The sequence below is a fragment of the Pollicipes pollicipes genome, unplaced genomic scaffold, assembly GCF_011947565.3.
Source record: "Pollicipes pollicipes isolate AB1234 unplaced genomic scaffold, Ppol_2.1 Scaffold_4219;HRSCAF=4965_pilon_pilon_pilon, whole genome shotgun sequence".
NCBI classification, from domain to species: domain Eukaryota; kingdom Metazoa; phylum Arthropoda; class Thecostraca; order Pollicipedomorpha; family Pollicipedidae; genus Pollicipes; species Pollicipes pollicipes.
The window spans coordinates 30,574,658-30,588,692 of record NW_023596448.1 but is presented as its reverse complement, the minus strand read 5'-3'; the positions used below and the strand labels follow the sequence as shown (position 1 = coordinate 30,588,692).

The window sequence follows — 14,035 nt, the reverse complement described above, 5'->3', positions numbered from 1 at the left end:
TGCTTGGTCACCATTGAAGCCCGTGCACATTGTGTGATACGGCCTGAAGTAATCCTCTAACCACTTTTTTCGCTGGCCAAGATGCTGGTACGGACATCTATGAATATTGAGATCGGGGAAGTTGAACACTCGACCGGCGGCCGTTTCACTCCTAGAAGGGAATCTGTGGGGGTTACCGTTGGAGCAAGGTTTACCAGCTGGTCTGCAGGAAGAGTTATTCGAGGACACGGGGCGAAGTTTAGTGATGAGAGGCAGATAACCGACCAGGGGCGAATTTCCATGCTTCCGAATACTTCCGATGAGTCCGTGACTTTTCAATGAAGTGACCAAAGGATTTTTAAGCTCGCTGAGAAACAACCCGTGATTTCAAACCTTGCTAACCTCTGAAACCAAATACATGGGCTAAGACACAGTTCAACCTTTAGTACGCTTAGAGAGTTGCTTTGCTATCTTGATGACAGAAAGGTAATGGCGCACATTGAATAATTATAGTCCTGTTCAATGTACACCATTACCTTTCATGACCAGTGCATTCGGAAATGCTTGTCCATGCCACTGCACGGTTGCTTTAATCAGAGTATGTGTCTCATAAAGGCACGAGACAACCGGATATAATGCGAGACGCCCAGAATTATCCTTGGATATCACAATGCACAGGCATTGGCTTTGTTTACATTTAGGCAAAATGTTTTTGTTTTCGGCATCAGAAACATAGCGCAGAAATGAGGCGAAACTATTTCACAATTATTATCGTATCGCTCGTCGGAAATGCTTGTCTTCATAAAAAATTCAATACCACAGATAAAATTGAATTACACGGTAATTCTTCTCACAAGAAATCTCCCCCAGAAATGTCACCGCGTCAAAACACACCCGAAAAATCGCAAGTACATCCCCTCACGACGACTGAGAGCCCCAACGAGGAGTCTCCTATCATGACGAACGACGACATCATATCGCTGCTGACCAGCCGCGGCTTTCGCGTGAAAAATTTCACTGACGATCCGCCGCTGGCCCTCGTCGGAGACATCGCCTACTACCCACAGCAGGTGCTGCCCGAGCTGGGCTCCAACGACGACCGCAGCAACGTGCAGAACAAGCGGCTGTGGGTGGATGCTTCGGGCGCGCAGCAAGTCTGGTACTACTTCGACCAATCGACGCAAGCTGACAAGGATGTGTTCCACCAGGCGGTGGCCACATGGCAGAAGAGTTCATGCATCAAGTTCGAGCAACAGGCGCCGGGCGCATGTTCGGAGGACCGCGGCCACGGCGCCATCTGCGTCGGTAACTTCGGCGGCTGCTGGTCGCTGGTCGGCAACTCGTACAACGGCGGCTGGCAGAAGACGTCGCAGAAGATGTCGGTGCAGCCGGACGGGTGCGAGATGGTGGCGGCGGCGCACGAGCTCGGTCACGGCCTCGGCCTGCAGCACCAGCAGGCTCGCGATGACCGTGACCAGTACATCTTCACCAACTACCACAACCTGGACATCAAGCTCTCCGGCGACCTGGACAACACGGTGAAGCAGGCCTGGAATCAGGCGGCCTCGTGCAGCGCCGGTCAGACGGTAAAAGTCCCGATCCCCTACGACTTCCTCTCCATCATGCAGTACGGCGCCTCCGACTTTGCAGAGGAAGACGGGCGTGTGGTGTACGGCGCAAAGGATCCGCACCACCAGTACATGATGGACTACCATCGCAATGCCGGCACCGCACAGACGCACTACGACAAACTGGTCATCAACACGGCCTACAAGTGCACGAACCTGTGGCGGAACACGTGCAAACAGAACGGCAACGTGCCGGCCAAGTGTCTCAACGGCGGTTATGTCACCAGTGATTGCAAATGCTCCTGCGCTGACGGATACTCCGGGTCAGCGTGCGGCAGTAAGGTGGGACCGCTCTACCCCGTGAAGGACCGGGCCAAGACGATGCTGGACATCCAGCAGCCCGGCAAAGTGGAGCTGGCGGACAAGGGCATGCACCTGAAGAATAACCACTACATCCTGAAGGACTTCGTGTACTTCCAGTTCGTGACGGTGGCAGTGAAGACGGGATACCCTCGCCAGCTGGCGAACATCCGCGTGCACCAGCCCTTTGACGCGATTGCGGAGGTCATGGCATCACGCGGTGCGCAGGATTTCATCATGCAAAACATCGCCATCGCTGATTGCGAAATGTCAGGTTTCTTTTATTGGGGCGCCTCCGCCGCCAACCAGCTGCGCACTGAGTGCATCACGTCCCTCTTCAACAACGAGCTGCCGGCCGAGCAGCTGAATCTCCGCGGTCGCAACCGCACGCTCGACATCGTGGCGATCGGCTTCCTGGGCAGGCTCTTCCACCGAGCCGACACCAGCATGCGGGCGTTGGAACTCACGCTGGACATCGAGTTCGCTGTGAACGCCGCCAAACAGCTGCGGACGTTCAAGACGCCAGCAGACGATCCGGGCCCGCTCGGGGACCCGATGGCGGATGGCGGAAAGCCCAGTGCGGGCGTCATCGCCGGCATTGTCATCGCAGTGATCGTGGTAGTGGCGCTTCTCGTCGGTTTGGTGTGGGCGTGGAAGTCAGGCAAAATTGGGCCTTGAGGCCGGCGACGAACATTAGCAGTTGTCTTCGTGTAAAGGTCTAACCAGCCGAGTCATGTAAGGCTCACCGGTGTTGTCGTACTGTGGCTTGTTTGCTCTAGCTTCGAAAATATGCTGGTGAATATTAGCGAATCCCCGCGTGCCTGTCGAGACGCCTGTCGTCGTTAACAGACCTACCGAACGACCCCTTCCGCGGGCTCGGTTTTGTCATCAATTCAGAGAAGCCCACGTCAACGCAAGCATCGAACTTTTTCACTCGCAGTCGCGGCCATTTGTCCCGTTTACAGATCTTGGCACGCTTGGCTAGAAGTCCGCGCTGAGCAAAAAGTGCGCCCCCAAACCCCGCTTTCCAGTATCGGCCAAATCGCCTCTACACGGCGTCGTTTTAGGGAGCAGTACAAACACCGTTTAAGGAGTAATCAAGGAGTCGTTCGACGCCGAAAAACTTTCGCCCCAAAACCCCCAGCGCAGGGCCGGCCAAAAAGCGCAGCGCTGCACTGTGTACTTTATCGCATGGTGCCATACTCCTTTTGAAAAGCATCATAGCGTCTTTTGACACCATGGTAGGTGTCCGTTTGACCGGCTAATGATACCTTGAGATTGAGACACTCTGTGAACTGTGGGTCACGTTTGTTCACAGCCGACCGTCAGAGTTGCACGGCTTGCCTTTGTTTTGATCAGGCATACACACGATGTGAGCGACTCAGGGTGTATTTTGGCATTTAAAGCATCCAAACCACGGGAGAAAGGTCATAAGCTGACCCAACTGGCAAGCATGTATTAACAAAACACATAGGCCAAAGGGTAAAAATACAAGTCAGGTCAGGTTCGACGCTTCAAGTTACCCCTTTCAACCAGATCAGCCGGCACACGGGCACGCTGAGCTTCCAAAACTGCTCAGCATCAGCAAATCGGCCACATCGACCACAGGGTCAAACAGCCTCCACCACGACTGACAACTTGGCAAAACTCGCCAGACTGACTCGACATGAAAAAAACACTGAAAACTCAACGAAAATGGGCTGTAGCGACGCGATCAAATGAACCTCCGAACTACGAGATCTACAGACAATTATGCAGACTGAATCGACATCACCAACCTTTTACAGGCCACAGCGGACCATAGACACTATTACCGAACACATGCCAACTAACCTGGAACGACCAGTTCGGACACCTAAAAAAAGTACAAAGGGTCGCACTTGGGGGTAGCCGACAGCGTCAGTCCAGAATGATTACCCTGCGCTCTTAGCACGGGCAAACCCACCTGGTATATCAGTTAGCTATTCTTGGCATCGAATGCCGCATAGCCTGTGAGTTAGCAGGGCTTGAATGACGTTGCTATAAAGTCATGCATGCTTGAATGCCGCATAGCCTGTGAGTTAGCAGGGTTTAAACGACGTTGCTATAGCATCATGCATGCTTGAATACCGCATAGCCTGTGAGTTAGCAGGGTTTAAACGACGTTACTATAGCGTCATGCATGCTTGAATGTCACATAGCCTGTGAGTTAGCAGGGTTTAAATGACGTTGCTATAGCGTCATGCATGCTTGAATGGCCTTGGAAATCTCCACAAAATAATCTTCACATCTTAGCTAGGAGTGCAGCTCAGAAATTAGATGGTTTAGGTCCAACAGGGAGAGTATTACATTGGCCTGGGGTTTAGAAATTGAAAAGCCACAATGAAGATCATTCGGTGCAGTTCAGAGCCCTGTCCTTGATGCCTACACTTCCTTCCTGGTTTCATTGGCTTCCAGGAGTTTCAGCAGGGCATTTTAGGCCGGCATCAGTCGCTCTTCGCAGAATATTCATTTTGGCCACAAAGCAACCAAGGGTGTTTTCCACCGAAGTATTCATTTACAGGTCTGATACATTTTGTCAAGCTAACAACTAAAAAATACGTTGAAAGGCACCTCTCAAAATCTGAAAGTTATCATGTTCTTCGTACGTGAGTAAGAAATAATCCAAATATTGGTCCAGTTTCGTATTAAACCTCAAATGATGTTACTCATGCCATTAAATTATAGACCGCAAAGACGAGCTGTCCTCAACAAAATCGGCGAGGCAGACATCACTGCCGCAATTTTGGAGCAAATACGCCATGCACCTGGGAGCTCAGGGTTTCGTGCATCATTGGAAAGTTCAGCATAAAACAGCATGGCCCGAGATTGGTTACTGAGGTTACTCCTCCAAGAAAGACGGCACGTGCATCCTTCTGGAGAACGTTAAGATGATGACGCCAAGGCATCCAGACATTCATCGGCTGCTCACAGCTAGCTCCAGGAGGCAATCATCCACGAATGTCAAGTCCTGGCCAGTTACTTAGTTCTCCAAAACCACACTACGAGTAGAGTCAAGCGAACTCAGCGCACTGGAGACAGCGCACTGGGAGGAAAGTCGCTGAAGGAAATGGAATCATATGACTCCCAGTTTGACAGCATTGTTTTCCAGCACAATAATGGCTTCCGACATTTGGGGTACTAGTCGAGTTGTCATGTATTTGCCTCCTATGTGAGACCCTGTAATCTCAACTACCGCGATTTTTTCGCGGAGATATGTTCTATGTCACGCGGAGCTCCAAATTATCTTAGTTGTGGCTTGTGGAACTTTGAGCATTTCTCAGAATTCAAGATAGCGGCAGTCGCGATCTTGAATTTTGTTCCAGTTTCAAAGTTTGCTTCTCGATGACTCGGAGGGTCGCCTGACACCGCGGTGTCAGACGCGACAAATGTGTCGTGTCAAACCCTCACCGAGACTGTTTTTAAAGCAAGGAGCTCATTTCTGCAGTTATTTGTTGCATATGAGACCAAAATCAAGGTCAAATCGTGAGGTTTAAGGTCAAGTTTGATCACAAATAACAAAAATGATCGATATATGCCCTTTCTTATCTTCTCGTCCTCATTGTAAGGGTACCAACTCACTGAAGCTGAATGTCTCATATACCGCAATGGCATACAGATGTGCTACATATCCGGCACATGCACTACAGCAGACACTTTTCACTTGGTTGTGCACGTATAGTCGAGGTGATATGCATATATTCCTATAACAGCGTCTGCAATGTCAACTACTGCTAGTATGATGCAACTTGTTTTTAGTAGCTAGGAGAGGCAAATGAACTTGGTTACTGCTTGCACAATTTGCACTTTGCTCGGTCAGCTGCTGTACGACGCTGCCTGGTCAACTTCTGGGTCCGCAGTAGAACTGGCTGACAGTGTTGAGACTCGACTGGCGTATTTCACTTCCTGACTTCCCCCCCCCCCCCCAAGAAGCTTCCCCGTGACTCCCCCCCCCCCCTTCCCCGAAGAAGAAAACCTAGAGATATTGCCAACTTCGGTTAGAGCATCGAGGGCTCAGCGGCGGCAGATGCTCCCAGAGTGCTCCTGGATGTAGTGACCTGCAACTGCAACACTGAAAGCAAGGTATGCAGCGTTGCACAGTGCAGATGCAGCAGCCATATCGCGGGCGTCTGGTTACAGCCTACTGCAAGCATGAGGGAAAATCCCTCGCAAGAGCCGTTGCACCAGCGAGCAGATGGACATCGAAAGCAAAGAAGGGAAGCTAGGTGCGCATAGCGATGATGACCTTGACAAGTGGAAGAGGAATGTGACGGATGCCTGGCTGGCCCAATGTCTCTTAAGATGGTCGTGACACTGCATGTCAGAGGTTCGCTCAGAGGTTGACATTTTACCTCTGATATGACTTTAAATAGGCCTCGTAGCCCCAAACAAGTCCAGGAATAAACTCGCTACCCATGATAGCCCACGTTATGATATATTACACGGCTATCTATGTCATCCAGACCGAAATTGGTTAGCATTACAGATGGCGGCGGAGGCCATCTTGAATTGTGAGAAATGCTGAAGCTTGGAAACAGTAGCAGCCAAGCTCATCTGGCTTTCCTCATGATATAAAGCATGTTGAACTGGAAAAGTTTGGGGTAGTGACCATTGCAAAAACACACTTCCTCCACGAAACCTGACCATGGGAAGGCCCATTTAATTTTCGGATCAATGGGCGTTTTGGACCTCCCTCGTTTGACGCCCCCTCCGCCGATGTGACTTCTCTAGTTAACCCCGTGTAAGCGTAGATCAAGCGGTCGAAATCAGATCAGAGAGTTGATTCCGGTCATGGCGATGCCTCGCCAAACGGACCGGTGTCATAAAATAGTGACCCCTGCCAACCTGACCGGTGTCACAAAATGGTGACTCCCACCAACCTGGCTAGTAGCATAAAATAGTTACTCCCACCAACATGGCCAGTGTCATAAAGTAGGTACTCCCACCAACCTGGCCAGTGTAAAAACAGTGATTCCCGCCATCCTGGCCGGTGTCATAAATAGTGACCCTGCCAACCTGACCGGTGTCACAAAATGGTGACTCCCACCAACCTGGCTAGTAGCATAAAATAGTTACTCCCACCAACATGGCCAGTGTCATAAAGTAGGTACTCCCACCAACCTGGCCAGTGTGAAAAAAACAGTGATTCCCGCCATCCTGGCCGGTGTCATAAAACAGTGACTCCTGCCAACCTGGCCGGTGTCAAAAAACAGTGACTCCCGCCAACCTGGCCGGTGTCTTAAAACAGTGACTCCCGCCAACCTGGCCAGTGTCATAAAAAAGTGACTCCCACCGATACGACTAATACTGTAAAGCAGTGACTTCCGCTGATGAGACCAGTGGCATGGAACACACTGCCACCTCGCATCCCTTTTGCATTCCATCGTTTAAAGCCTTTGGAACTCAGGTAACAGCTATCTAATGCGATTATTTCATGATTCAGTTAACGTCATGTTATTCCAAAAAAGTTCGACGCCAATAAACCACCCAACGGTGAAAGCCTCCCGCTTTCGATCGCAGTCACCGGAGGAATTCCTACCAACAGAAGCGTGTTTTGATGAGAGAGCGCCTACTGGTTGTTGACCCTTTACTGGGCTCACTCTAAAGCCAAACCCATATGGCATTGCTGCGGCGTAAAGAGTAAAAGTGACGTGCTCCTTACAAAGAGGAAGATGCCAGTGAATTGATAGAGTAAGTCAAAATATTTTGATTGTTTTTTCCAAATAGCTTAGATGGGCGGCTTTGGGTCCAGAGCACCTGCCAAGCATAGCTAGATGCGTATACCTCTGAAACCATCATCCAAGTTGAACCGTCCCATTCAAAGGACAATTTTGCCCCGCACTTTCGTCAGGCAGGAGTTCACAGGGTTTTGTGCAGCACAAAGGTGCAGCGAGGCCGCCCCGGGCTTGGGTTGGCCCCTTGAGCAGTTGTCAGCTGACCCTTCCATTTCAGTCGGGGCAAATAATGCGCCCGCTCTGCGACTTGTGCATAGCGTTGCTGGATTACGAGTCTAGGGTCTTTCCCTCGGATCGCGAAACGGTACCTGTTTTTCATTCTGTGCTGATCATTCTTTCAACTTTCTACGCATTTAAGTAGCAAGCAATTCCTCGGTGGGCCGAATCCCATAGCAAGGCCAGGTGAACCTCACGTGTGTTTCACGGTTTGGTCAATGCCTCGGGCGACTCCGTGAAGTCGAACAGCTTCTCGCTACCGTGCTCACGCGTTGTCATTAACGAGAACGATGTCTGTTGCGCCATCCTACACCGGCTCGCTCCATGAATGCGGCCTCGAAGGGAGCAGCCTGACCAGCGCAGCCGCTATGCCAGAACCCCTCCAATGTCAACAGAGGCCGGGGCGCGCGGCGGACCCCCGCCGGCCGACAGGCGGGAGCGTACTCAGGCACCGCGGAAACGGGGCGGGGCCGTCTGGCGGGAGGCGCTGTGAGGCACCGCTCCCTCCCCCTCCCCCCTCGGCCACCAGGGTCAGCTGACGGCAGCGACAGTCGGCGGCGATGGCGGTTGACTGAAGACGGACGGCGCTAGAGACGGTTGGCCGATACGGATGACGGTTATGATGGTTGGCTGACGACAGATGGCGCTGATGACGGTTGATGATGATGATTATTTGGGGTTTTAGGGCGCACCGACTGATGACGGTTGACCTAGACGGATGCCGATAATGTTGGCAGATTAATCACAGATGGCGCTGATAACGGTCGACCGAGACAGATGATGATAATGACGGTTGACTGATGACCAAAGACGCTGATGACGGTTGACTGACGACGGACGGCGCTAGAGACGGTTGACCGATACGGATGACGGCAATGACGGTTGGCTGATGACAGATGGCGCCGATGACGGTTGACTCAGACGGATGCCGATAATGTTGGCAGATTAATGGCAGATGGCGCTGATGACGGTCGACCGAGACAGATGACGATAATGACGGTTGACTGATGACCTATGACGCTGATGACGGTTGACTGGTGACGGATGGCGCTAACGACTGCTGACTGATGGCAACTGACTGATGGCCGGCGCCTTGGTATGTAGGACAGCAAGCCAAGGGTTAGAGCGGACGTCGGGGAACTGGCGTGTTGCACTCATTCCTGCGGTCAAGTCGCGTTGCAACCGATTCGGCCACAGTAAACTATCATTTCATCAGCATGGTGGTGGGTTCGGTTCGGTGCAGCTCAGTTCAGAGCTCCCACGTCAAGAATCCACAGCTCACCGACAGCTGAAAACAGTAAATGTGGGCAATAACGCTGCCGAACGGAACGTAGCGTCCCGTGCGCCGTGAAAACGCTAGCAAACGTGTTTATACCCCAGTCCACGTACTGTGTCACGCCTTTCCACTGTATGATCATGCGCTTCCACTGCCGCTTCCACTATCTCTTCACTGTCACTCCGTCTCGCAGAGACGCCGCCTCGCCCCGTGCTGACCGAGCTGCCTCATGGTGCTCACGACGTCCGTCGCACGAAGTCTGCACAGGTCTCTGGCCGACGCCGCAGCACACAGACGTCACTGAGTCCTTCGTCACCCACTCAAGGAGGTTGTGATGGAGCATAGAGCATCGCAACCCGGTCGAGGGGGTGATTGAGACTCAGGTGATTCAGGTTCATTCCGGACAGGTTCGTCTCGCGATTCGTGACGCGGCCGTGACTCAGGCGTTTGTCACTAGGGCGTATTGCGAGCCGTGACAGAGCGACTACTTACCTATGATCATGTGTGCCAAGTCATCAGCGGGTTATGCGACGGGCAAGTCCAAGGCGATTGATGATGGAAGGAGTTAAACACGCAGGGACACAGACATTATCTCTTTGTTAGGCGGGAGGGCAGTGGGGGTACGAGTCCCCCCTCGCATTTCGAAGAAAACTGGGAAAAAATTGGAAAAAATTGGAAAAACGCACTACGTTTATGGCAGCACATGGAGAGAAATAAGCCCAACGCCTCTGAGCCAAGCAATCCTGGACCAGCTCCCACGGTCCTGACAATAGGTCGTCTAATCAGTTCAACATGTCTAATCAGTTCAACATACGACGGTCGTCTAATCGTCGTCTAATCAGTTCAACAGACGCACAACGCGAGCCACGCCGCGCCACGCGCCTTGAAGCAAGCTGGAGCTTTCTGGTGTGCTCACCACTGTATACTGCTTGCATTGAAGGAATGGGTTGATCTTTATTTGCACTTTGCAGGCAAGCATTAAAAACTGTACAAACTGTGAAGTTTGTATTGTCAATCGCGCATTGTGCTGTATGTAAAAAGAAAATGTTAATTTGTAAACGTGGTAAAATTGTGTAACAAACAAAAGTTGTAAGCAATAGTCTACCCTGCAGGGGATCAGGAATAATCCTAACCGACCCGGGATACTGACTTTACCACGGGCCAGTCAAGGTCAAACCACAAACGTTTTGTCAGGATAACCGTTAGAGTCACAGGACCTGTCGAGTTCATACACGTCTCTTAAAGTCAGGTCAAAGTCGGACCGTGGCTGTCAGCGAAAACAGTTTCTAGGGAATCGCTCAATCTGATGCGACAGCGGAGTGCTAGACGAAGCCGTACACCTCTAGGATAGTTCCTTACAATCAAACAATTGAATTTATAATTACAACAAATTAAAATGATCTGGGATCTGGTATGAAGGTTAGACCGAGGCCTGCTTGTCCTAAACTGCCTTTTTGAGCGAGAGCTCGCTGTGCGGGGTCGTTTTTGGTGCTCAAGTCAGGTTTGTGAACAACAGGGACCGCAACAGACATCCTCCATGGACTTTTTAAAGGTTACGGGAAGGCCACTGGCCAGAAATTATATGAGCCATCATTTTATTTTTAGGAATGCAGCGCCTCGTGTATTCCTTGGCGCTAATTCAAATGCCAAAATAGAGGCAATATCGTAGAATTTTAGCCACCATGCCCTGCTTCAAATCCACAAAGGCCTCTGATCTTTAAAAAAACAGTAGAATTTTGCTTAGAACAGGCGTCGAGGCTTAATGCGGTTGCATGCAGAGGTCCGGGGTACGTTAGACGCCGATCTGGACTTTGACCCGCAGGTCAGGACCAAGGGACCTCCAGTTTTTACACAAGTGAGTTCACATGCGGGCCAAACCACCATGAGAGTTCGGTGTCTATAACTTTCTCAGTTTTCGAGATCTCAGCGGAACTGGTGGCCACACCTGAGCAAAGGGTGTGGGGTCCACAGACCAAGCCAACCACCCGGACGCGTCATATTCATGACATTTTAGAAACTAATCCAGTGACTTAGACTGCTTAAAAACGGTTAATCTGATTAAGCCCAGCACTGTAATGTGGAAGAAAATTTGCACCTTCTTAAACTGCCACCAAGTTATGACAGGATATGCATCTGTTATGCGCGTACGAGTACTTATTTATCCTAAGCAAGGACTGTTGTGCATGAGCACTCAGCAATCGGCTCCAGTACCACAGATGGCTTAGCGAAGCTGCCAGCTTGTCATTCCTGTTCATACGACGGTGCGTTGCCCAACCAGTGTTGAAAATAGGGATCTGTGGATCCTGTTCAGACTCGGAAGCTGCGGCGGGCAAAAAAGAGTGAAGCATCCATTTCCACATACAAACGCGTTCGAATCAGCCTTGAAAGACCCGGCTCACCTGAAAATTACGCCGGACAGCCGATGGCGGTGCAGTCGGTCGGACTCCTCACCCGCCAACCACCGCTCCCCGGGCGCGCTCGAGCGGCCCCTCGAGCACATGGCCCCGCCACAGGCCCCGGCCGGGGCGCCGCTCCGGCCAGGGACGGTGCCAGGTACTGAGGTCGGGTATGCGGCCTGTTTTTAAACTAGCCCTTCGAGGATGATGAATGATTTTTTAGATTTCCGGTCGGTGTTCAGTCTTTGTTGGTGTTACGTGTTTGGCTCATTCTGCCACAGTTTGGAGGGATACTATTGCGTTAAAAGAACGCCACGAAGCACCCACCAACGCAGAGTTCCGCGCGACTTAAAGCACTACCCACGCCCCTCCCTGGGCTCGCCCCTGCTCTGCATCGCCGTCTCAGCCGAAAAACATCTGGAACGGCTCATCTCATCGCCGCCAGCGCTTGGTGGCCAGTTATTTCGGCGGCCGTGTCGTAGACTGTATTCTGCGGACAGTTATATTGGTGGCCGGTGGTGCAAGCCGCGGGGCAGGCCGCGCAGTGTGCATGCATCGGAGCCCGGAGTTCGGAGCAGCCGGCCGGTGGTTGCATAGGAGGAGAGGGGAGGGAACAGCTGCACTGTTGCTGAACGGGTAGAGGGGGGAGATTTGGGTACAGCTCAGAGCTCTTGGTAAAATGCATTAGCAATAACGTAATTGACAAAGTCGGTGCTAATTCAAGTGTTTGCCTATCGTGTCGAGACTCAACTTCAGTGCGGGTGCGCACCGTCGGATTTGGAACCCCAAACACACGTTTTGTCTGACTTGGCAAGCATGCTAGAGCAAGCGCTCAGCAGCCTGATGTAACTAACCGCGTACGGCATCGCAGTCACAAACCATGAACATAACCATCTAAACCTGGACACATGACCGCGTCAGTGATCGGAGAAACATTTCTGAAAAGGAATGCAATCCAATCATCATTGCTTTCTTTCAGTCAGGATGATAATTCGGTCATCGGTCCTTCCTGAAAAATTGCACAACGCGTATAAGCCATCGGCTACAAGCACGCTAAATCACGTGAGTAGGACGTGACGTAAGCCGTAGGCATCGAGCTTTCTTGCCGTTTTGCCAAACCTGCAGAATCTTTTTTCCGTTACTTGATCAAAGGCAGAAATGGTGTCAGATTCAACCATGAACAAGTCAGTTTGTGTCCCCAGGACCGACCACGAGTGATGAGCAAATGTTTTATGCGTTACAAGTGGCATAATTTGCAGGTTCTTTTGTTAGGGGCAAGAATAGGTGCGAATGTAAGTGCTCGTGCCTTGCACGTGCAAGTATTGCCACTAACGTTGCGAAGGCGTAACCAGAAAACGTGACGTGCAGCGAACACGTCCGGTAAGATTTTGCGCGACATTGCGTGGCATAGAACATAATTGGTGCGCTGTCAATATGCCCTAGATGTGTTATTTCAGGCTTGTATTGATGTCATTCTACGACTTCATCGAAATTTATTCCGAAAATAAGCCACATGTCAAAATTGAAGGCGTTTGAATGCTGCATTGTGCCGCTCAGAGGCAGAATCGGAATAAATTCCACGTCATGTTAGTAGACTTTGAACTCATTCTGATGGAGCAAATTCCAGCGCATATTCTGGTCTGGATCTGCCGGGATGCACCTGCCATTGGGAGCCTTTAAATACAAACTCACCATTGCACTTTGAACATGCTACAGTTCTCAGGTTTTCTAAGCCATGAAGACAACGTTTTGGTAGTGAGTGGATATAAAAAGTGAATCGGTACCCCGTCAGACGTCGGTAGCGGGACGAGTCACGCATTACGTGTGAGGTACACATGGAAGCGTATATACGTACATACAGATATACATGCATACATGGACTATGCATGCATGTCGTCATACATGTATGTATACTTTATATATGCTATATATATGTATATATATATATATATATATATATATATATATATATATATGTATATATATATATATATATATATATATGTGTGTGTGTGTGTGTGTGTATACTATATATACACATCTATATGCATCAGCATATACGTGTACACTAGGGTGTGTCATCGAGGGGGTGAATCTCTTGGAATCAGCTGAGACAAAGTATTTTCGTGGCACACGGGTTAATGATAAACTTTCAGGTCTGTCGCACCGCACTGATGTTGACATTCGTGAGGCAACAGCAGTTTTTCTTTGATAGGCCAAGAAAATAGCATTCGATGCTAGCGCCACCTATTTTACGCACTGGGATCAGTGGGATCATCCTCCAACAAGCCTCAAATCTGCCCCTTTCCACACTATCGATACTTGGCAGATTAAGTAGGAAATAATATCACGAAGAGCACCAGCGAAACATTGTCAAACAGCTTTTAAGCTAACTTTTTAGTAAAGAACATTAATTTTTGTTAAAACCCAAAGCCTGTGCGGCTATGAGAATGTTCCAGCAGACCGGGTTAGGCTGAATTTTTGTTA

At 50.5% G+C, this 14,035-nt stretch overlaps 1 protein-coding gene across 1 annotated transcript; it reads left to right on the top strand.

Moving 5' to 3' along the window:
* Positions 1-662: 662 nt before the first annotated feature.
* LOC119095562 (uncharacterized) lies at positions 663-2,733 on the top strand. The gene has a single exon (XM_037218414.1). The coding sequence runs from the start codon at positions 723-725 to the stop codon at positions 2,583-2,585; it is 1,863 nt and encodes a 620-aa protein (XP_037074309.1). The 5' UTR covers positions 663-722; the 3' UTR covers positions 2,586-2,733.
* The last annotated feature ends 11,302 nt before the right edge of the window (positions 2,734-14,035 follow it).